Here is a 23,025-nt window from a genome sequence, read left to right on the forward strand (position 1 = left end):
TTTATATGTCTGACATTCTTCACACGTTTTCACGTATTTTATGACATCTTTTCGTTGCCCTTTCCAATAAAATTTATTTATGATTCGCTGAAGAGTTCTTTCTGCTCCCATATGTCCAGCATTGTGTGAATCGTGAAACGCTTTAAGGACGTTAGTTATTTCGTGACAAGGGACTACTAACTTTGCATTTTCGTCGTCTTGTTCTGGAGTGTAAAGATACAAAACACCTTTATGTAGTATATATCCTTTTTTAACATATTCAGCATAGTTTATGGAATGTCCTCCTTCTTCTAAAGTTTCAATTATATTTTTTAGAGCTTCATCTTTTAATTGTTCGTCTCTTAAATGTTTTTCATTAAGTTTCTGCATCTCGAGATCTATACGACAAATGGACAATGGTTCGTCCTGGAGAATACTTAATTTGGAAATCATAGGGTTGTAGCTGGAGTGCCCAACGTGCTAGACGACCCGTTGGAGTTTTTAGGTTCATTAACCACTTCAGCGGTTGGTGATCTGTTATGGTCACAAATTTTGTTCCTTCTATGTATCCTCGGAACTTTGAAATAGCCCAAACTATGGCTAATGCTTCTTTTTCAGTTACAGTGTAATTGCATTCAGCTGTATTCAGGAGTCTACTTGCGTATTCTACTGGGTGTTCTTCTTCTCCCTCCCCCTGTACTAAAGCTGCTCCTATAGCATACTGGCTTGCATCTGTTTTGATTGTGAAAGGTAAATTAGTGTTAGCTTGTCTTAAGACTGGGGAAGTCGTCAAGGCGATCTTTAATTTGTCGAAAGCTTCTTGTTGTTTTGACTCCCATTTCCAACTTACTTTCTTCTTTGTTAGATTGGTTAAAGGTTGTGCAATTTGTGCAAAATTTCTTATGAATCTTCGATACCATGACGCAGTTTGGAGAAACGACATTAATTGTTTCATTGTTTTGGGTTTGTTGAGTTTCATAATTGCTGATACCTTTTCTGGGTCAGACTTTATTCCCTCAGGTACAATAATATGTCCTAGGTATTTTATTTCTGTGCACCCGAATTTACATTTGTTTCTGTTAGCTCTGAGATTGTACTCATGTAGCTTATTAAATATTTCTCGCAGATTCTCTACATGCTCTTTAAAGGAGTATGCTCTTGTCATGCAATCATCTAAGTATGCTAGTGTGTACTTTGTCTTTAAACCTTGTATAAATTTATCCATTAGCCTTTGAAAAGTTGCTGGAGCATTTCGTAATCCAAATGGCATTCTTTTAAAACGAAAATTTCCAAACGGTGATATAAAGCTTGTTTTGTCTTGATCGTCTCGATTTACCACTATTTGATAGTATCCTGATTGTAAGTCGAGTGTAGACATATATGGCAACCCCTTTGCTTGATGAAGCAGGTCATCAATAATACCTATCTGGTTTTGTGATTTCATTTAATTTTCTATAGTCTATGCAAACTCGAACGTCGTTATCCCCTTTTGGTACTAGAATAACGGGTGCTGCCCATGGTGAATCACTCTCTTCGATTATATCATTACTAATCATTTCATCAAGTTTTTCCCTAAGTTGTGTTTGTCGAGCTGGTGACAATCTGTAGGGCTTAACACTAATAGGCGGATGTGTTCCCGTGTCTATTCTATGTACTGCGAACGGTGTGGGATTTCCGTTTTTATTAAATATGTCCCTATATTCATGAAGTAGATCATTAAATACTACTCGTTCTTCATTTGTGAATACAGAGCCTTCGTGTGGTTTCAAATAAATGTCCAAAGAATACATGTTTATAGGATTTATTGGTAAATAAGTAATGCGAGGATCAACACAAGATGCTGCATCGGCTGGTTCACGTGGTCGCACTGGTCGTGGCGGTGTGTCCAATTTTACCAATGCATAACGGGCTCTCTTGGTTGGGATGGGACTGATATCACCGTATTCGCTGTGAAGTGGTGAAGGAGTATTTTTCATGGGTGAAAGCATCTTTAACTCCTTTGCGTATTTTAGGAAATCGCTCAAACCTGCTTCACCGCTGTCAATCTTGCAAGGTCTCTCATTAAAAGTCAGCGATCTAGCTGCCTTTAATGGAACTATGTCGCCTGACAATCTTGTAAACTGAAATTTTTGTTTTGGATCATCCAAGAAGTACCACACTCGTTGGGGTAAATTTAGAACAATTCCAAACTTTTCCAAGAAATCTATACCCAGCAGGGTTCTGTTGTCTTCTGCTTCTGGCATTGCAGAACATGTGACAGGTAAAAGTCGACCTCCTACCACAACATCCACTGTAGCAGTCAGTAGCTTCGTTATTCGTTTGGTACCATCAGCGAGGATGACGTCAGCTGGCTTTTCGTCAAATTTAGTACCTTGACATACTAGTGTCTTGTACAAATGTGTACCTGCCATACTAGTTCTAGCTGCGGTATCAATGTGTGCGTAGCCATGTTCGCCTTTCACGTTGATTTCAATGGTTGGTATTTTGGCATTATTATTGGTAGTTTGTAGTGCGTAAAATGACACTGGTTTTGGCAGCGTTTCATTGTTTTTACACGTTTCGCAGTTGCTGCGAAATACCCCCGGTGCTCCACAACCATAACAGCTTATCTGTACTTTTTCGCTTGATGACTTATTTTTTCCCATTGCTTCCTCTGACAATCTTTTACGGCAAATTTCTTGAAGATGGCCTTTCTTGCCACAGTACGAACATCTTTTCGGCTGCTTCCTCTCAATACCCGTGCGCAGGCTAGTTTCTGCAATTTCTTCGGCTTCTTTGGCAAGGTTTTCAATATGTCGACCTCGTTCCAATAGCTCTGAGAACGATTTGATCTCATAGCGAGGAATTTCTTTTTTGAAGCGGATATTGAGGAGTCCGTATACGAAATCCAGTTCTCTTCTTCCTTGTGCCTTTTTGCTGGAAGATGCGATAGCAAGGCACGTTTGTCACAAACGAATGCATCAATAGTTTCGTTTGTTTGCTTCTTCGCAAACAATTCCAGATAAACTTCATGCGGTTGCATTTTTGGGGCAAATGCACTTCTGATCGCGTCTAAAGCTTGATTCCACTTTTTTATCTCACCTTTGACGCCACTCCACCACGTAGCTGCTTGTCCTGTTAGTAACAACGTTAATCCTTCGAGAGCGTCTTCGTCGGTGATTCGGCCCGAAAAAAAAAAAAAAAGGGTAATCTATGTTATAGGTATAATCTGTGTCATTGCATTTTTCCCTCCATTACTGCTGCTGCTGAAATCTTGTATTTTTTTTTACAAACAACTTACATGACTATATAACTATAAGCCATAAATCCGATGTATTAAAAAAATTGATAAATATAATTAATTACTACTTAATACCATTAATTTGAGAGTTATGCTTTATTAACTTCTTTCTTGCCAAAAGCTAATATACCTAATCTACCCAATCTTATAATAATAGTACTAATTGTAGTTATCAATAAGAAACTAGATAATGAGCTAATTAATGATATATAAAATGAGCTATCATGTACAATAGAGGACATTATATCAGTCATTGTTTCAGCCTTGATTGATTTCATGTTAGTTAGCTCTCCTTTATATTCATATTCAAAAGATAAATCAATAGTTTGGTTTAAGAGTGGTACAAAAATTCTACAATATTTGTTCTTTGATATCTGTGTAATTTCATACATTTCTAGATTACAAGATAGTAAAGGTTTATTAAAAGTGCAATTTGACTCATAAGGTAGTGATCCTTCACTTAATACATTGTGTGAAGATAATACTGCAATAGGTTGTTCAAGGCAATATGTGCAAGCATAAGTCATAACTATATCTATATTACAATGAGGTTTCTTAACTATTAACTCCCGCCAAAACCGCCTCCGAGCTTCTGGCCCAGACATCAAAGCCTCGGCACCCTCTGTTTCGCAGGCTAAGCCAGCGTTCGTTCCGGCGCCGGTGCCCAGTGTCTCGGCTTGGGCGAAACCGCTGCCGTACACGAACACGGTTACAACTCCCTCCTCCGCGATTCGTCCCGCCCCCGCAACTCGTCCCTCTCCCGCGACTTGCCTTCCGACCGCGTCCGACAATCTCGCTTTAGCGATCGACTTCTTTCAGTCGATCAACTTTGAGCGCGTTAACGCTTTGGGCGACGCCATTCGCGCTGCCTCCACTGCACAACACTTTATCGCCGTTGTGCAAGAATACGCCGACGTATACGCGTCATTAAATACGTACGTCCTCCCCTCACTCCGCCGGTAATCAATGGCGTATATAAGTAGAATAAAGCCCCTATCCGTAACGATAGGATTTTTTAACGCTTACGGTCTCGCAAATCAACGTGATCAGTGTGCTTAGTGCGAGTTTTGTAACGTTCTCACTAGCGAGCCAGTTTGCTCAAATTTGTATGCAATTGGAACAGCGCCCCTAGCGGCAAACGTACTCGGTGTTATTTTGTGAGTGCGAGTTCATATTAACGTTGTGATCTCGTAACCGAGTAATTTTACCGAAATGAGTACTACGAATGACATTTGTGCGAGTGCGTGTTACAAATTAGTGGATTTTAACGTTTCGATCGAGTATTTCTTTAGTAGTTTTATTTTTCCAACTAGAGAGGCAAAAATATCATGCCATAGAACCTAATTTTTTTTTATGAAAAATGATAATATGGAGTGAAATTGATTTGATTAATTTGAAGCATTAATCAATTGGCATGGAATGAAATGAAATGAGATCAGATAATATGGGATAAAATATAATCTCTGCAAAATGCTGATTATATACTGAAATTTTTTTCAGTGGACCTTTTCGAAGACTTCGAGAAGCTACGTCCAGCGGTTTTGTTAAATTTTTGCACTTTCACAGATACTATGCAGTTAATAAACCCACGTTACTTTGTTATTGCATAGATGGGTGGACGAGCTCCAGGCCCACCTAATCTTAAGTGGTTACCGGAGCCCATAGACATCTACAACGCAAATGCCGCCTCCCACCTTGAGATATTAGTTCTAAGGTCTCAGTATAGTTACAACGGTTGTCCCACCCTTCAAACCGAAACGCATTACTGCTTCACGGCAAAAATAGGCAGGGTGGTGATACTTACCCGTGCGGACTCACAAGACGTCCTACCACCAGTAATTACGCAAATTAATTTTGCGGGTTTGATTTTTATTACATGATGCTATTCCTTTACAGTGAAAGTCAATCGTAAACATTTGATAAGTATGTATTTCATTAGAAAAATTGATACCCGCCGGCGGGATTAGGACACCGGTGCATTGCAAGATACGAATACACCGGACGCCTTAACCTTTAGGCCAGGACGGTCTCAAAATTACACTTATACACGAAGAAATATTAAATACGCATAAACTAAGAAACATTAAATAGACAAAATAAAACAATTCACACAAGTTAGCTCCTCGCGGTCCCTCCAAAATGTATTTTCATCTTTTTTTCCTAGTTGTTCAATTGTAAATGAATAAATCAAAATCAAATCGAGTTTACGTTCTATACGGTGAAAAATGAAGAATTGTGAGTGTGAGTTGAGATATGCTACTCGCTTCGCAGGGCGTTTATTCACCGAGAGCAGCAATAATATTATTTCTCGTATATTGGTAGCACGTGATGTTTTGGCATTAGACCGTCTAAATGAAATACAACGCATTTTAACAGCATTTTAATGGGAACCGACTACTTTCAAAATTATTCGGGTAATGTCACGTGTTCAATACTATTTTGTACCTTTAGAATTAAAGTGGCTCAACCCAAAATTCTTAGTTTCTGCTAAACTTCAATATTGTAATACAATAATTGTATTTTTTTAGTTTTTCGGTTTAAACACTTTAAGGCATGCCATTTTATTTGAAAAAGACAGAAAGAGTACTTTGTCCTTTTCTAGACTAAAAGAGAATGTTTAATTTTATAAGCTGATAGAATAATATAGAAAAGAATAATAGGATACCCTCTAATCGTCACATTGGAAAAAGGTATGGCTTTATCATTTTATCATTTAAATTATTTTTTATTGCACTTATAAAACTAATTTAATTTACAATATTTAACTACATATAACTAACTATATAACTAATCCGTACTTGTCAAATTCCTCATAAATTGTCAATATTCTTAATAAAATTCCTATTAATAATATACAAGTGCAAATGTTGAGCTGCTTGCTAGAAATGATATAATAGTGTTTTGTTTTTTTGTTGTTTCCTTGTAGGCTGCCTGTAATAATCTAAATCTGTGTGAAAGGCAATAAATGATTTTATTATTATCTACTAATGGTAGTCCAGTGGTCGAAATTTGACCATAATTTATTTAAATTTTAAGTTTGAACATTATTATAGTTCTATTGTCACCTTTCTATTATCATCATTTCTATAATAATCATTGCTCTATGTCGCCAAGGCTACATTATAGAAAAATAATATTAAAGACAAAAAATCTATTCTCAATTTGACCACAGATTGATAAATCAATAAACAAAAAAAGTATAAATGCATGTGTGTGTGTGTGTGTCAAATACATGGTAATGTGTGTAAGGTTTTTTTATTCATATAGTTTATTTTTTTATTGTTTATGCACAATTAAAAAAAAAATATTAGCAATCTGCACTACTCCTCTATATTTTCTATAAGTGTGGGAAATTTCATACTTCTCCGTCCGCGCAATTTTCGTAAAAAGGAGTACAACATTTTTGCTTCACGTATTACCTACTTAAAATGTAGGTTCTTAATAATAATACATAAGTGTTTTGAAATATAAAACTATTCTTAAATTTTTTAGTTATACCACTTCCATTCTAAGGGTGCAATTTCGTAAACAAACTTTGCCGTAATGGCGTAACCTTTAAAATACACGAAAACTGCCCAGCATAAACATATTTTTTTAGTAACTTTAATAGAAGTATTAGAATTAGAAGTTTATTATAGAATTTATTTAATTGTAATTACATATTTAGACATACTTAACATAATTAATCTTGGAATAGGCAATTATTTCAGCTTTTTTTAATTAAGAAATTATGTTTTACATAGGTTTAATCATTTACCCGTTGAACGTTTATAAAATGATTGTATTTACGGTAATAGTGTTGATGATATTCATTAGGTGGCCTAAATATACTAAAATTATTACGAGCATCCATCCTTATTTATAAATGTGTAAAGAAGCAAAATTATTATTACATTGTTCAAATTTCTATATAATTTATAAATATAAATCTGTACGTATGTACCTGTAAATATGTATATTGCGCGCGCGTGTGTGTGTGTGTGTGGGCGTGTGTATGTGCGTGTGTGTATATATTTCTATAATAGATAGGTACACAGTGTGCAATTCATTTCGAAATTATTCTTGCCCATCTAATGGTTGTCTGGAAGAGATCACTCTTAGCGATAAGACCAAGAAAGAATGTTTCACAATATTTATTCATTTTGTGTACAATAAAGAATACTCTTTCACTGGTGGTAGGACCTCTTGGGAGTCCACACGGGTAGGTACCACCACCCCGCCTATTTCCGCCGTGAAGCAGTAATGCGTTTCGGTTCGAAGGGTGGGGTAGCCGTTGTAACTATACTGAGACCTTAGAACTTATATCTCGAGGTGGGTGGCGCATTTACGTTGTAGATGTCTATGGGCTCCAGTAACCGCTTAACATCAGGTGGGCTGTGAGCTCGTCCATCCATCTAAGCAATAAAAAAAAACAACTCTATCTCACTCTCTCTCTCTCTCATCAAACAACTCTTTAAAAAAAAGCAATGATTTAATAAGAATTAAATGAAAAAGCAAAGAATTAATATGTATTTACAACTAGCTAGACGTCTATAAAATTTTCTAACCGAAAAAATATATGTGTATAATCCATTAGAATAGATAAAACCTTAAAAAACAACATTATTATTAAAAACGAAAGAAAAAATCTTGATATTGTATTAGTTTCACGGCAAAATTTTTAGTGACTACTTAACTTGCTTAAAAGTGAAGAAATACTCTCAAAATCCATTAATTTGCAACTCGCACTCGCACATACAATAATCGAGAGGCTCACTTCGGTAAAGCTATTCGATACATGAGACAGCAACATTAACAAACCTTCTCTCTCCCACAAAATGAGATTCATAAGCTTACCACTAGGTGGCACTGATACAACCTCACACAAATTAAACATATCATTAACATCGACTGAGTAATTAAAAAAACTCGCACTAAGCACAGGTACATTACCCATTACCCGAATAATTATAAATATCGTTAGAAAGCTTGGCATTTCAATTAAACGCCTTAAAAAAAACCCTTGCGTGCTACCAATATAAAAGAAAAAATTATCGCTTCTCAAGATGAATAAACGTCCTGCAAATCAAGTAACTCGCACTCAGAGCTCCGCACGTTTCACCGTGAAGAGCGTACACTCGATGCGAGTCATTCGATTCGATTTTTGAAACTCGCACTAAGCCTACAGGTTTCTGACTTTTTGCGTGACTATCAAATTGATGTATTTTTAGTGCAGGAGACCCTACTTAAGCCCGCGCGCCGAAGATCGCGAACTATAACATGGTCAGGAACGACAGGCTCTCTGCTCGTGGTGGTGGTACCGTCATTTACTATAGAAGAGCCCTGCATTGCGTCCCGCTCGATCCTCCCGCGCTCGCTAATATCGAAGCATCAGTGTGCCGAATCTCACTGACGGGACACGCGCCGATCGTTATCGCGTCCGTTTATCTTCCACCGGATAAGATCGTTCTAAGCAGTGATATCGAGGCGCTGCTCGGCATGGGGAGCTCTGTCATTCTGGCGGGCGACCTAAATTGTAAACACATCAGGTGGAACTCACACACCACAACCCCGAATGGCAGGCGGCTTGACGCGTTAGTCGATGATCTCGCCTTCGATATCGTCGCTCCGCTAACACCGACTCACTACCCGCTAAATATCGCGCATCGCCCGGATATACTCGACATAGCGTTATTAAAAAACGTAACTCTGAGCTTACACTCGATCGAAGTAGTTTCAGAGTTAGATTCAGACCACCGTCCCGTCGTTACGAAGCTCGGTCGCGCTCCCGACTCCGTTCCCGTCACGAGGACTGTGGTGGATTGGCACACGCTGGGCATCAGCCTGGCTGAATCTGATCCACCATCGCTCCCGTTTAACCCGGACTCTACCCCGTCTCCTCAGGATACCGCTGAAGCCATAGACATCTTAACGTCACACATCACCTCAACATTAGATAGATCATCGAAACAAGTTGTAGCGGAGGACTTCCTTCACCCCGTGCTGGAGGCGTGGTCTCGCCGCTTGGCGGACCCGTCGGCCGGCCTCCGTACCGTCGAGGCGGTCCGCCCGGTTCTCGCGGACTGGGTGGGCCGTGACCGCGGATGCCTCACCTTCCGGCTGACGCAGATGTTGACCGGTCATGGGTGTTTTGGCCGGTACCTCTTTAAGATAGCCGGAAGGGAACCGACGGCGCAGTGCCACCACTGCGCGGACCGCGACGAGGAAGACACAGCGGAACACACATTGGCGCGTTGCTCTGGATTTGACGAGCAACGCGCCGCCCTCGTCGCGGTCATTGGAGAGGACCTCTCGCTGCCGCGCGTCGTGGCTACGATGCTCGGCAGCGACGCGTCCTGGAAGGCGATGCTCGACTTCTGCGAGTCCACCATCTCGCAGAAGGAGGCGGCGGAGCGAGAGAGGGAGAGCTCTTCCCTTTCCGCACCGATCCGTCGCCGTCGAGCCGGGGGCCGGAGGCGGGAATACGCCCGCACGTCCCGGCCCCTGTAGGTGGCGGCCTCCCCCCGGTGAAGGTCAAGGGGCGACCTGAGGGGGTGAGGCCGCACGGCGCGCTACCAGCACTCTAGCGCGCTGCCGTGGAGTGAATAGAGCGACCGGTCGACGGTGTATCGCGTCCCGACCCGGCAGGCTGGTTCTGGTCCAGCGGGGTATTCCGGGACACCAGCGGCACCGTCTGGGCGGCCTGCCGTACCGAGACGGCCGACGTTTCAGAGCCTTCGATTCGCTTCGAAGGCTCCATCGGCTGGGCGTCCTTGGGGTGAGCCGCGCCGTCTGGATGTGGTGTTGACCGCGGTAACCCCCCCTACCTCATCCGGGTTCTGACCTCGGAGGGGATCGGACGTCGGGTGTAAGAGTGCAAGGGAGTCGTTTAGTGGGTGAGTCCTAAAATCCTTGGGCCCGCGGTCTGCTCACAACACCATGCAGATCGTTGAGTCTCACATACCCCGCGCGCCCCTTTTGCGCGGGGACCTCGTAGGAGGTTCGGCCCACTACCCGAAAAAAAAAAAAAAAAAAAAAGGACTTCCTTCACCGCTTCAAATTGTCCGATGATATTAGGGAACTCCTTAGAGCTAAGAACGCCTCGATACGCGCCTACGACAGGTACCCTACCGCGGAAAATCGTATTCGAATGCGTGCCCTACAACGCGACGTAAAGTCTCGCATCGCCGAAGTCCGAGATGCCAGATGGTCTGATTTCTTAAAAGGACTCGCGCCCTCCCAAAGGTCTTACTACCGCTTAGCTCGTACTCTCAAATCGGATACGGTAGTAACTATGCCCCCCCCTCGTAGGCCCCTCAGGCCGACTCGCGGCGTTTGATGATGACGAAAAAGCAGAGTTGCTGGCCGATACATTGCAAACCCAGTGCACGCCCAGCACTCAATCCGTGGACCCTGTTCATGTAGAATTAGTAGACAGTGAGGTAGAACGCAGAGTCTCCTTGCCACCCTCGGATGCGTTACCACCCGTCACCCCGATGGAAGTTAAAGACTTGATCAAAGACCTACGTCCTCGCAAGGCTCCCGGTTCCGACGGTATATCCAACCGCGTTATTAAACTTCTACCCGTCCAACTCATCGTGATGTTGGCATCTATTTTCAATGCCGCTATGGCGAACTGTATCTTTCCCGCGGTGTGGAAAGAAGCGGACGTTATCGGCATACATAAACCCGGTAAACCAAAAAATCATCCGACGAGCTACCGCCCGATTAGCCTCCTCATGTCTCTAGGCAAACTGTATGAGCGTCTGCTCTACAAACGCCTCAGAGACTTTGTCTCATCCAAGGGCATTCTGATCGATGAACAATTCGGATTCCGTACAAATCACTCATGCGTTCAACAGGTGCACCGCCTCACGGAGCACATTCTTATGGGGCTTAATCGACCAAAACCGTAATACACGGGAGCTCTCTTCTTCGACGTCGCAAAAGCGTTCGACAAAGTCTGGCACAACGGTTTGATTTTCAAACTATTCAACATGGGTGTGCCGGATAGTCTCGTGCTCATCATACGGGACTTCTTGTCGAACCGCTCTTTTCGATATCGAGTCGAGGGAACCCGCTCCTCCCCACGACCTCTCACAGCTGGAGTCCCGCAAGGCTCTGTCCTTTCACCCCTCCTATTTAGCTTATTCGTTAACGATATTCCCCGGTCGCCGCCGACCCATTTAGCTTTATTCGCCGACGACACGACTGTTTACTATTCCAGTAGAAACAAGTCCTTAATCGCGAAGAAGCTTCAGAGCGCAGCCCTAGCCCTAGGACAGTGGTTCCGAAAATGGCGCATAGACATCAACCCAGCGAAAAGTACTGCAGTGCTATTTCAGAGGGGAAGCTCCACACGGATTTCCTCCCGTATTAGGAGGAGGAATCTCACACCCCCGATTACTCTCTTTAGTCAATCCATACCCTGGGCCAGGAAGGTCAAGTACCTGGGCGTTACCCTGGATGCATCGATGACATTCCGCCCGCATATAAAATCAGTCCGTGACCGTGCCGCGTTTATTATCGGTAGACTCTACCCCATGATCTGTAAGCGGAGTAAAATGTCCCTTCGGAACTAGGTGACACTTTACAAAACTGGCATAAGGCCCGTCATGACTTACGCGAGTGTGGTGTTCGCTCACGCGGCCCGCACACACATAGACACCCTTCAATCTCTACAATCCCGCTTTTGCAGGTTAGCCGTCGGAGCTCCGTGGTTCGTGAGGAACGTTGACCTACACGACGATCTAGGCCTCGAATCTATACAGAAATACATGAAGTCAGCGTCGGAACGGTACTTCGATAAGGCTATGCGTCATGATAATCGCCTTATCGTAGCCGCCGCTGACTACTCCCCGAATCCTGATCATGCAGGAGCCAGTCACCGTCGACGCCCTAGACACGTCCTTACGGATCCATCAGATCCAATAACCTTCGCACTAGACGCCTTCAGCTCTAGGGGCAGGCTTAGGGACCTCGGTAACCGTACTCGTGGAACTCGACAAAGAGTTCGCCGTGCAACCTAACCCATGAATCAGCTCGCTGAGTTTCTCGCCGGATCTTCTCAGCGGGTCGCGATTCCGATCCGGTAGTAGATTCATTCGCGAAACAATTGCTCTTGAGTTGTTAGGTCTCCTTCGGAGGCGCTCGGGCAGTTGTTAGCAAATCCCACCCCTCTTGGCTGAGCCTTTGCTCGCCCACCTGTCCTGGTGAAACTGGAAAGGCCTTCGGGCCACCAGTAAACTTTCAATCATAAAAAAAAAAAAAAAACTATTAACTCTTTAAGATCTACATTACCAAAAGCAATATTAACATTCCCACTAACTCTATGTTTAGTGTTAATCCAGTTATCACCATATATTTGTGGGATGGGGTGTCCAGCAGAAATAAAAAGAATATTTATCTTAAACCACTTTTAGTTTTATTTAAAACATAAGCCAAAAACTCCCGTCTTAACCGAATCCACCATAGTTTCACAAGAGACTATAACACTCCCGTGAACCAATCAACAAGCTTAATTTTCCATTCATACTGTCTCTCTCACACAACACTTTCATACCACATTCCTATCTCTTTCATACAATCATTCGTTCCATTTCTCACATCCTACATTCGGCCATACTGACAAAATGACTGTCCTCAGTCATACATCAATCATTTTTTCTGACACTACATCATTATTACAAAAAAGTCTATTACATAATATAGAACACCTTACATTACACCCTAATTAAATAACCAGTAAAAAGAACACAAATATAATGTTATGAGTTACATATAATCAGATTAATCTAATCTCTAAATATAACCAAACATCCTTGTAGGTAGGATATGATAACTTAAGTACTACCCTTACACTTTATGTATAATGCGAGAGAAAAAAAAATACACTGAATACACAGAACATCAGTTTCATAAGAAAAAAATTAAAATATTACACTAAGTAAATAAAACAAATTAATACACAAAACCTATCAATAAGTAAGCATCGACAAAAGATCAGTCAGGTAAGTACAGGCCACTGTTTCATATAATCTGCAGCAGACAAAGTATTATTAGGTCCCTCAGTATTAGCACTTACCTTCTGTACTTCATAGCGGTCATTGCCCTTGACACCTGTGACACGATAAGGTCCTAAAAACTTTGGCTTTAGCTTCATGGCTGTGCCATACTGCTTCCTCTTTATAGCCACCAAATCTCCTATGCTGTACTTAGTGCTGTCTTTTCTCTTCCTGTTGTAACTTCTTCTATTTTCCTCCTGTATGAGTTGAATTTGCTCCTTGGCCTTTTGGCGTAAATGCTCTCTTCCTTCTATGAATAAATCTCTCTCTTCTTGCATAAGTAGGTTGTGAATCTCTACATTTTCTTTAATATTCATTCTTTTTCCTACCATCAGCTCGAAAGGTGTACAGTTTACACTTCTTTGGCATGTACTATTAAGACATTGTTGAACTCTACTCACATGACGATACCATAGATCAGGTTGTTCAATACACAACTTTGTGAGAACAGATATTATAATTCTGTGAATCCTTTCAACTTGACCATTTCCTCTTGGGATGCCTGTGGTGATCTTAACATGTTGTATACCTTCTTCCTCACAGTATTGTTTAAATTCATGACTAGTAAATGCTGTACCACGATCACTGATAATTCTACATGGATTTCCAAAATGTTGCTGGTGTATCCTTAGTTGGTCCAATACCTCCTTGCTTGTGGTGCTCTTTGTAGGGAAAATCCAGACAAACTTAGAAAATGCATCAACAATAGTTAACAGGTAATTACACTGCTTCTTTGTTTCCGTCATAGGTCCCACGTGATCTATATGAATGGTATGTAGAGGTGAGTCTTCTTTCTCTATCGGGTGTAAAAATCCTTCTTGCTTTCCCTCTTTCCTTGAAGCTAAAATGCATGGTATGCAAGTTACAATAAAGTCTTCAATACACTTTGCTAAATCTTTGATATAATAATCTTTATTTATTAAATCCATCATTTTCTTTTTACCAAAATGACCAATGCCATGTACTTTTCTTATCACTTCGTTTTGCATTGCCTTGGGAACAACTAGTAGCCTTAGCGACGTTTTATACAATAATCCATTTTCATAGAAATAGTCTGAGTATGTTCTACTCTTAAGTACCTCGATTATAGCCCTCAGTCCTTCATCATTTTCTTGGGCCATTCTTATCTGGTCATGCATTTGTCTTGTGACCGTTCCTACATAAGGTGGGTTTCGGCTTAAGGCATCTACGTGCCTCATTCTGGATCCTGACCTGTGCTGTACTGTATAGTCATACTCTTGTAGAAGAAGTAAAGCCCATCGAGCAACTCTTGTGACTAAATCTTTCTTGCGTAGAGTCATCTCAAATGCAGCACAGTCTGTGACAATCTTAAATGGAATGCCCAATAAATATTTTCGAAACTTCTTCACACCTTCAATAACTGCTAGAGCCTCCAGCTCATAACTGGAATACTTTTTCTCACTTTCAGTAGTCTTGCAACTTGAGTAGTAAACTGGATGTAACTCTCCATCATCAGGGCTTCTTTGCATGAGAATAGCAGAATAGGCATGTTTTGATGCATCCGTGTGTAACTCCGTGAGTAAGTCTGGATGATAAATCTTTAATACTGGTTTTTCACAAAGTCTTTGTTTCAAAATGTTAAATGCTCCTCTTTCAACTTCAGTGAACTGAAATGTTTGGTTCTTCTTTAGTAGGTTTGTTAATGGTATAGCGATAAGCGCATAGTCTTTGATGTACTTCCTGAAATAAGAAGTAAGTCCTATAAAAGAATGTAATTGTTTCAATGTTTTAGGTACAGGAAAGTTCATGACTGCGTCGACTCTATCAGATATTGGACTCACAGTGCCATTTTCAATTTTATGACCTAAATAATCTACCCTCTTAGTCAACAATTCACATTTTTTCCAATTAATTTCCAGCCCATATTCACTGGCAACGTTAAGCACCTCTTTCAACCTTTCCACTCCCTGTGTGTAGTCTTCTGACATTATTAGGATATCATCAATAAAAATTAATAAATAACCCTTTGCTATTAAATCTCTAAACACGATATTAATAAATCGTGTGAAATACTTGGGACAAATCGACAACCCAAATGGAACTTTCAAGAACTCGAATTGCCCTGCATGTGTTACAAAAGAAGTGTACTTTATTGATTCTTCACTTACACTTATATGAAAAAAAGCATTCTTTAGTTCAAGTTTACTAAACACTTTTGAATGAGACAATTTATCAATATGATCTTCTATGACAGGTAAGGGGAACTCATCTTTCACCATCTTTGCATTAAGCTTTCTGTAATCTATACAAATTCTTGTAGTTCCATCTTTTTTCTTGACTAGCACTAGTGGACTGGCATATTCCGAAAAACTAGGTCTAATAATACCATCATCAAGCCACTCACCTATTTGCTTATCAACTTCTTTTTCCTCAAACATAGAGAGACGTCTCGGACGTTGCGCTATAGGGATTTCGTCGTTCAAAATAATCTTCATTTCCATTGGAGACTTCTTCACTTTTCTCGGAACATAACCACTCACCAATTGCTGCACTTCGTCTTGTATCCGAGGATCTGTAACCAGATACTGAGGACATCCTACTTCGTTCGCTACAGCACACAAATGATTTAAACACATATCGTGCGATTGAGGTAAAACCGTGACTGAACCCTTGTCGATAACTACTATAGCTTTACACAAAAACTCTTGGCCTAATATTATATCGTATGGCATAATCTCATAGGGAACAATATGAAACACTGTTTCGAAGCATTGTTTATCAAGTTCAAAAGTCGTAACAAACCTCCCAAGTGATTTAACCTGCTTGCCACCTAGGCCTGTAAACATCATATCGTCTTTTCCAAATTGTCCGATTCCCAGTTCGAAAAATAGTCCTACGGACACTAAATTTAAGTCACTGCCGCTATCAATTAAACTGGTAACGTTTTTACCACAAATTAACACATTTTTCAACGATCTTTTCTGGTTTTGCTGTCCGTCATTGTTTTTGTTTACGTCCGAGTCTGAATCGGAATTGACAGGCATGACAACTGCCAAGACATCTTTGCTGGAAGATGGCCGCACGTAGTCGCTCTGCGATTGGCCGTCGCCCCCGCCATCTTGACACGAACACTCCGCAGATTGTCTCTGCGCACAGAACTGCTTTGCCGACGCCGGTTTACCGAATCCTCCACTCGCGGCGCCACTAGACTCGTACTGTTTTGCCGACACTCGATTTGTTGCTGACTTCACATTGTCAATGCTCTTCTTACAATGTGATGCAATATGTCCGAATTCATTACATCGGAAGCATTTTAGTCCTTTTTCACGGTCTGGACACTCCGCAGATGTATGATTCATTTTCCCACAGCTAAAACAACGCACCGCCGCCGCTGGACGACCTTGCTTTCTATAACGACTTGCTTCGCCGCTGCTGGAACTTGAACTGGTTTTGGTATATTCTTTCTTGATGCTAGTCTTAAATGTCTCGTATAACTTTAGTTTTTCTTTCAGTTCAGGGTAAGTCGTAACGCCGTATAGCATGATCTTGTTAGTCTCGCGATCGAGTATGCCTTCTATAATATATTGAATAGCCACATAGTCGGCTAACCTTCCTCGCTTGCCCAGTGCCTTCATCTCGAGCATGTAATCGTAACAACTTTCGTCCTTGCGTTTTTTCCGTTCACTCATCATTTCGTGGATTTCTTTAGTATTGATAATATCTGGAAACTCTTTGAATAATGCCGCTTTCAAATCATCGTAGCTCTTAAAGGTTTTCTCAGTACGGAGCCACGCCGCTGCAGTAGAAGTCAAAGTTCGCCTGGCGATAAGTAGCTGCTGGATTGGAGTTAAATCGAAAATCTCTGTGTTATCCTCCACTTCTTGTGCCCATTTTGTCGCTGTGTAGGACGCATCGTTACCGGAAAACTTCGGAATCGCCTCTTCTACGTACATCAAACTCTGATTGGAAACCAGTGGTGCGTCTTCGTCGTATCTCTGTCGATCTTTAGGCATGTTTTCGTCGTAATCTTATTGTTTGAAGCGGATGAATCAGTCGGTCGAAACGGATATCGTCGTAGTCGTCGTGTCGTCGTAATTAAATTTTCCGTCCTCCGGTATGATTCAAATATGGTCGCTCCCCCGTGTCGTCTTTAGTCTTCCTCGTCGTATCTTTAGAATCTGCTGGTTCACATAAATTTCTGCACCATCCCGGACGAGCCCCCAAAATGTGGGATGGGGTGTCCAGCAGAAATAAAAAGAATATTTATCTTAAACCACTTTTAGTTTTATTTAAAACATAAGCCAAAAACTCCCGTCTTAACCGAATCCACCATAGTTTCACAAGAGACTATAACACTCCCGTGAACCAATCAACAAGCTTAATTTTCCATTCATACTGTCTCTCTCACACAACACTTTCATACCACATTCCTATCTCTTTCATACAATCATTCGTTCCATTTCTCACATCCTACATATTGATAAAGTCTCAATATTAGATCTATCCATTGTATATATACCCTTAGGTAGCAATCTACCTATAGAAGGTTCATTTAATAAGCACTTAACAACACAGCTATCTACACTACAATCTATATTATTAGTATAAAAAATGATATCTTTTCCATCTTTGGATATTTGAAGATCACCAATCATATTTTTGATAGGCATATTATGTGAACTAGCATCAATATTATAGAAATGATTATCATATTCAATTATATTCTTCCTTAGTATGGGTACCTCATAAGAGATACCAGTTACATATATAGGCATATGACTGAACTCCTTGTTTATAATATCATTAAGGTCATATTTAGGGTTGTTAGTATTCATAATAATAGTCTTAGAAATATTTTTATACTTTAGAGTTATAGTAACCATCCATAATTGTGATACAATATTATAAACCTTAGCCAATTTATTTATATTAGGACTAACTTCCCATCTATACCATACACATGATGTACCATGAGTACAAAAACCATTGCAAGATACACTAGTCATGTGACAACTTTATGAGGCTAATTGATGCGCCACTGCTGTGTATGAATAGCTTAAACGGAACAGAGGATAGAGTCCAATAAAAATAACCACTTAACACCAGGTGGGCTGTGAGCTCGTCCAACCATATAAGCAATAAAAAAAAAAAAACTCCAATATTTTTCCACTCTGCTTCTCCATATTTAACTTTTATATTCCATAATATTCTTACATTGTCTACTCTTACTGCTATTGTAGTTATAGCTCCTAAAACATTTATAATATGAGTTCTATGATTTTGCCAGATGAATTAAAATAACTGATGTCTGAGTAAACAGGAACTTTATTCGTTAATGTAACAAATTATACAAAACACACGGATACGTAGATATTAAGGTAAACGTACAATTCCTAAGGGTGGTTCTTGGAACGGGCTGCGGGGCTACCGCGTTCCTTAACCTCCTAGCTGATGCTTTTTCTGAGGGTGCGGGGCTACCGCTCAGATCAAATTTGGGCAGACGAGTGGACTGCGGGGCTATCGCACTCGTTGCCGTCTAGCTATCGAATGTCATAACTGACAAGACAAGAAGGGTCGTCGTACCCCCTTTCGGAGGCACGGAACGGGCCTCGGGGCAAACCCCACTGCCCGGGACGAAGCTCCCTGCCACATAGGGCAGGGGTGATATGGATGCAAGATGATATACTAAGGGGGGGGGCTGTTCGTTATGCGCGTCTCGGCGCACTACATCGACAAAATAAATAAATACTTAAATATAATACGATGGGCTTGTTTTCCTGGGTGGAGTGATGCCCATGGAGGAGTCTCCCCGGCGCCGGCTGCTGTCCTCTGCTTCGTACGGTTTTTTTCTTTTTTTTTTTTTTTTCTTTAACTATAAACTATAAACTAACTACTAACTAACTATACACTATGTACAGGGCAGGGCAGCAGTCAGCAACTAATCCGGGGCCCGCCACCGGCCCCATGCTGCGGCCCCACCTCTACAAGTCAGAGGGGGAGCCGCAGCACTGGTTTGGCGCTCACCCGCTAGGGACTCCCCAGAAGGGGAAGACCGTCGCGGGGAGGGACCGACGTAAATCACTCCCCTTAAGGGGGAGTGGTCCACCCAAACGGGCGGTAGAAATGGGTCCCCATAGGGGGGCACCCCAACAGTGTGGGGGGAAGGAATGTAGAGTGTGGACAGCTCAGTCCCATGGGGGCACTCATTATGAGCACTCCCATATCACTCCGGTTAAGCCGACTATCTTACCATAGCCGGGTGTTCCAGTAGCTCCCTTGGTAGCGCCCTACCATCAGGTGGTCTGGCGTGCAAGGGAGCTATATTGTGGAGATGCTCGTGGGGTCCACCGTCAGCCCGCTCGTACATATTACGAGCTAGCCTCCGAATGAACTCCTCGAGCGACTCCACATCTAGATCCCGGGCGATTACGTCATTTCTGACGTAACGCCCTGCTCCGACTATCGTGCGAAGAGCCAGATTCTGCTGGGCCTGTAACTTCACCCGCATGATCTGCGGGATGAGGTGATACCAGGCCGCAGCTGCGTACGTGATACGGGAACGAACATACGTCTTGTAAATGCCGAGTCTAGTCCTGGTCGGCAACCTGGAGGCCAACACCGGCCGGAGGAGAAACCTCGCATAGCGGGCGGCCGCCAACGCCGACTTGGCGTGGGCGGTCATCCTCAAACTCCGGTCGATACTGACTCCCAGGTATCGGACACTGGGCCTAAACTCGACATTGACTCCACGGAGACTGAGCTGTCCTGGGACGACTCTTGTGCGGACCGGACCGAAGAGGATAGCCGCGGTCTTCCCCACGTTGACCGCGACCCTCCATCGGTCCAGCCACTGGGGCAGTAGGTCCAACAGCCTCTGCATCCTCGAAATGGCCGCAGAGGGGAAATTAGAGGACGCGAAGTAGGCGCTGTCGTCGGCAAACAGCGCCAACTTCACGTCGGCTTCCCTCGCTTGGAGGTTGCCCTCGAGCGTGGGAATGTCGTTGGTGTAGAGAGCGTAGAGGACTGGTGCCAGGACGCTTCCCTGGGGAACTCCGGCCGTGACTGGGCGCACCGACGACTTGGCGCCCTCGACCGCGACAAGGAAGGATCTTCCCTCCAGGTACGACCCCAGCAGTCGCACATAGGCGTGCTGGAGGTCCGTGTCCTGCAACAGCTTGTAGATCAGTCCCGCATGCCAGACACGGTCGAAGGCCTTCTCGATATCGAGAAAGACTGCGGCCGTGTACTGGCGCGCGTTGGACCGATCCGCCAAGTGGTGCATAACGCGGACCAATTGCAGCGTTGTCGAGTGACCGCTGCGAAACCCGAATTGCTCGGGTCTGAGAAGGATGTGCGGCGACACCCTTCTCAGCAGCAGCCGCTCGAACAACTTGCCCATATGCGACAGCAGAGTGATCGGACGATAACTGGAGGGATTTCTCCTATCCTTGCCGGGTTTGGGCAGGGCAATAACCTTGCCCAATTTCCAAATTCCCGGGAAGTGTCCTGTGGACAGAATGGAATTGAACAGTCGTGTCATGAATGACACGACCGTTTCGGGGAAGTGGAAAAATGCGAGGGAGGGAATACCATCCTCGCCCGGCGCCTTGCGCCTCTTCATCCGCTTGATGGAGAGGCGCAATTCACTGGGAGTGATGAAATCACCATCTCCCAACGGTGGCACCGGGGAGGAGAGTAGGCTTGCTACGCTCTCTTCCACCGATTGGTGGAATGCGGCCTCTGAGGGTGCAGAGTTATTTGGAGCGAACTGCCGCTCCAGCATTACGGCCAGGACATCGGCGCGGGCCTGAGCCGAGAAGCATCGGTTGCCCCTCTCGTCCACGAGTGGACAAGTCGGGGCAGGCCGATTTGAGAGTTGGCGGCAAAGTCGGTGGAGGGACACGGACGAGGGGTCCTCACGGGCCTCCTCGATCCGTTCCTCCCACGCATAGCCCCGATAGGAGCTAATCTTCGCCGCCAACTCCGCTTCCAGCTCATTAAGCTCGCGCTTGATCCTGGGACAACGAGTTGTCGCCCAGAGCCTCCTCAGGCCCCTCTTTCGGCGAATAATCGCTTTCAGATGGGCCGGGAGTATACCTCTGGGCCCGCCGCTGGACACAAGAGTCGTCGCCTGGTCGATCGCTCCCCTGATGGAGTCGACAAGGCGGACTGCCGCGTCGTCGACCCCCTCAGGGGTGTTGGGGTCCTGAATTGCGGGAAGGTCGACTTGGCGTCTCTTAAAGAGCTCCCAGTCGACCTTCGGTCGTAGGGGCGAGGTCGCAACCCGGGTGAGCCCCATTCCCAGTGTGACCAGGATAGGGAGATGGGGGGTACCCAGGTCGTACAGTGCCTCAATAGTTAAGGGGCACCGTAGCCCCTTATGAACGCACACATCCAACACGTCGGGCTGGAGTTGTGCGGCGGTCGGAATGTGCGTGGGTTCGTCGGGGCCGACCACAGAGTAGTCGCCCCTATCGGCATCTTCTAACAGCCGCCTGCCCACTGCTGAGTTCAGTCGGGAGCCCCACGCGACGTGCTTCGCGTTGAGGTCCCCGACCAGCAGAGCTGGGCGGCTGTCGCAATTCAGGACCCGTCTTATGTCCCCGGGGTGAAAATCAGGCCCCGGGGGTCTAGGGTACAGAAAAACTAATTAGTAAAGTGAGTATAAATGATTTTGATTAACAACTATTATTCATCAGTGGTGGATACACCAACTGCTAATATCTACAAATTTTACTTCAAGTAACAATTAAACAACAACTGTTCTATCTCAATCTCGAATTAAAATAATTAAAGTCAGCAATAATTTAATGAATGAAGGTAAATAAAAATTAATTATTAAATATAATTGAAAAAAGAATACTAAAAATATGCTACTACACAATAACGTCTACCGCTGCAGTTCCCCACACGCGCTATGGACTAATAACTGATGACTATATCTATAACTATCTAATCTGTAATTAATAAGTAACTAACTATAAGGAGTAACTATGACCTATGAACACTAGAATAATCAATGTAGTAATTTAATAATTATAAATTTAAAAGGAAGGAGAATAGAAATATTAAATTAAAAATTAATTTGAATATGTCAATGAAAAATTATAATTTATGAATATTAACAGTGGCAGTACGGACAGAAGCACGGAAGGGGATCCGGGGTCCGATACCTCAGCCCGATGGTCCTCCAGGCAGGGGGCCCCCGATTCAAAGATGTCAAAATAATTTTGAGATCAATAAGCCGAGAGGTCCACCGCCCAGGGGTCCACAGACTTCGGGATCACACCACTCAAGTCTCCCCAACCGGCACTGAACTCCACCAACTGTTAATTAAATCTAAACTTCTAAGTAACTATGTAAAACTATTGAGATAATGAGATAATATTAATCAACTATACAACTACTTACCGAACAACTGGACTGGGGCCCGCAGCATGCAAACGCCAGTGCTTCTGTAAACGGGGGAAGACAACAGGGACCACTTATGATAGGTGGTCAGTCTACCAAAATGTACTGAATTTGTGGTCAAATTAAAACTATTGATAATTACAAAAAATATAACAGCAAATGTGGGTAGAATGAAAAAAAGTTAAAAAGCTAATTGAAATTTTATCTATTATATAAAAAGCAAACTAATCTATTATGTAATTAACTACGTATAAATGAAGCTAAAACTAAATTAAACGACCAATATATGTACAACTATTTATTAAGAATGAATTTAAATTTACTAATAACGAATAAAACAATGAACGAAAC

At 42.9% G+C, this 23,025-nt stretch overlaps 2 protein-coding genes across 5 annotated transcripts; both read right to left on the bottom strand.

The window, feature by feature from the left end:
- Nucleotides 1-397: 397 nt before the first annotated feature.
- On the bottom strand, nt 398-14,792 carry LOC149499597 (uncharacterized). The gene is given in 3 exon segments (XM_089739811.1): nt 398-2,875; nt 2,878-3,169; nt 13,323-14,792. Coding segments are annotated over 3 exon segments (3,246 nt in total). The 3' UTR covers nt 398-1,391.
- On the bottom strand, nt 12,640-18,243 carry LOC114250794 (uncharacterized). Of its 4 annotated transcripts, none has more exons than XM_089740020.1 (3): nt 16,066-18,243; nt 15,668-15,835; nt 12,640-14,930 (listed from the first exon to the last, which is right to left on the bottom strand). In XM_089740020.1, the coding sequence occupies exons 1-2, from the start codon at nt 17,274-17,276 to the stop codon at nt 15,694-15,696; spliced, it is 1,353 nt and encodes a 450-aa protein (XP_089596146.1). In that variant the 5' UTR covers nt 17,277-18,243; the 3' UTR covers nt 12,640-14,930; nt 15,668-15,693. The 4 variants fall into 4 exon arrangements, with proteins under 4 accessions (XP_089596146.1, XP_089596145.1, XP_089596143.1 ...); XM_089740019.1 differs by having other exon boundaries at nt 12,640-15,003; nt 16,066-18,242; XM_089740017.1 differs by having other exon boundaries at nt 12,640-15,003; nt 15,668-18,240.
- Between the last annotated feature and the right edge of the window lie 4,782 nt (nt 18,244-23,025).

This window comes from Bombyx mandarina, chromosome A1 (genome assembly GCF_030267445.1).
Source record: "Bombyx mandarina strain Sakado chromosome A1, ASM3026744v2".
In the NCBI taxonomy this organism is placed as follows: Eukaryota; Metazoa; Arthropoda; class Insecta; order Lepidoptera; family Bombycidae; genus Bombyx; species Bombyx mandarina.

Coding starts and splice junctions, on each gene's coding strand:
- LOC114250794 (XM_089740017.1), bottom strand. CDS start 17,276: ATGCCTAAAGATCGACAGAGATACGACGAAGACGCACCACTGGTTTCC. Junction 15,004..15,667: donor AGAAGTTGATAAGCAAATAG/GTGAGTGGCTTG, acceptor TTCTTATTTCAG/GAAGTACATCAAAGACTATG.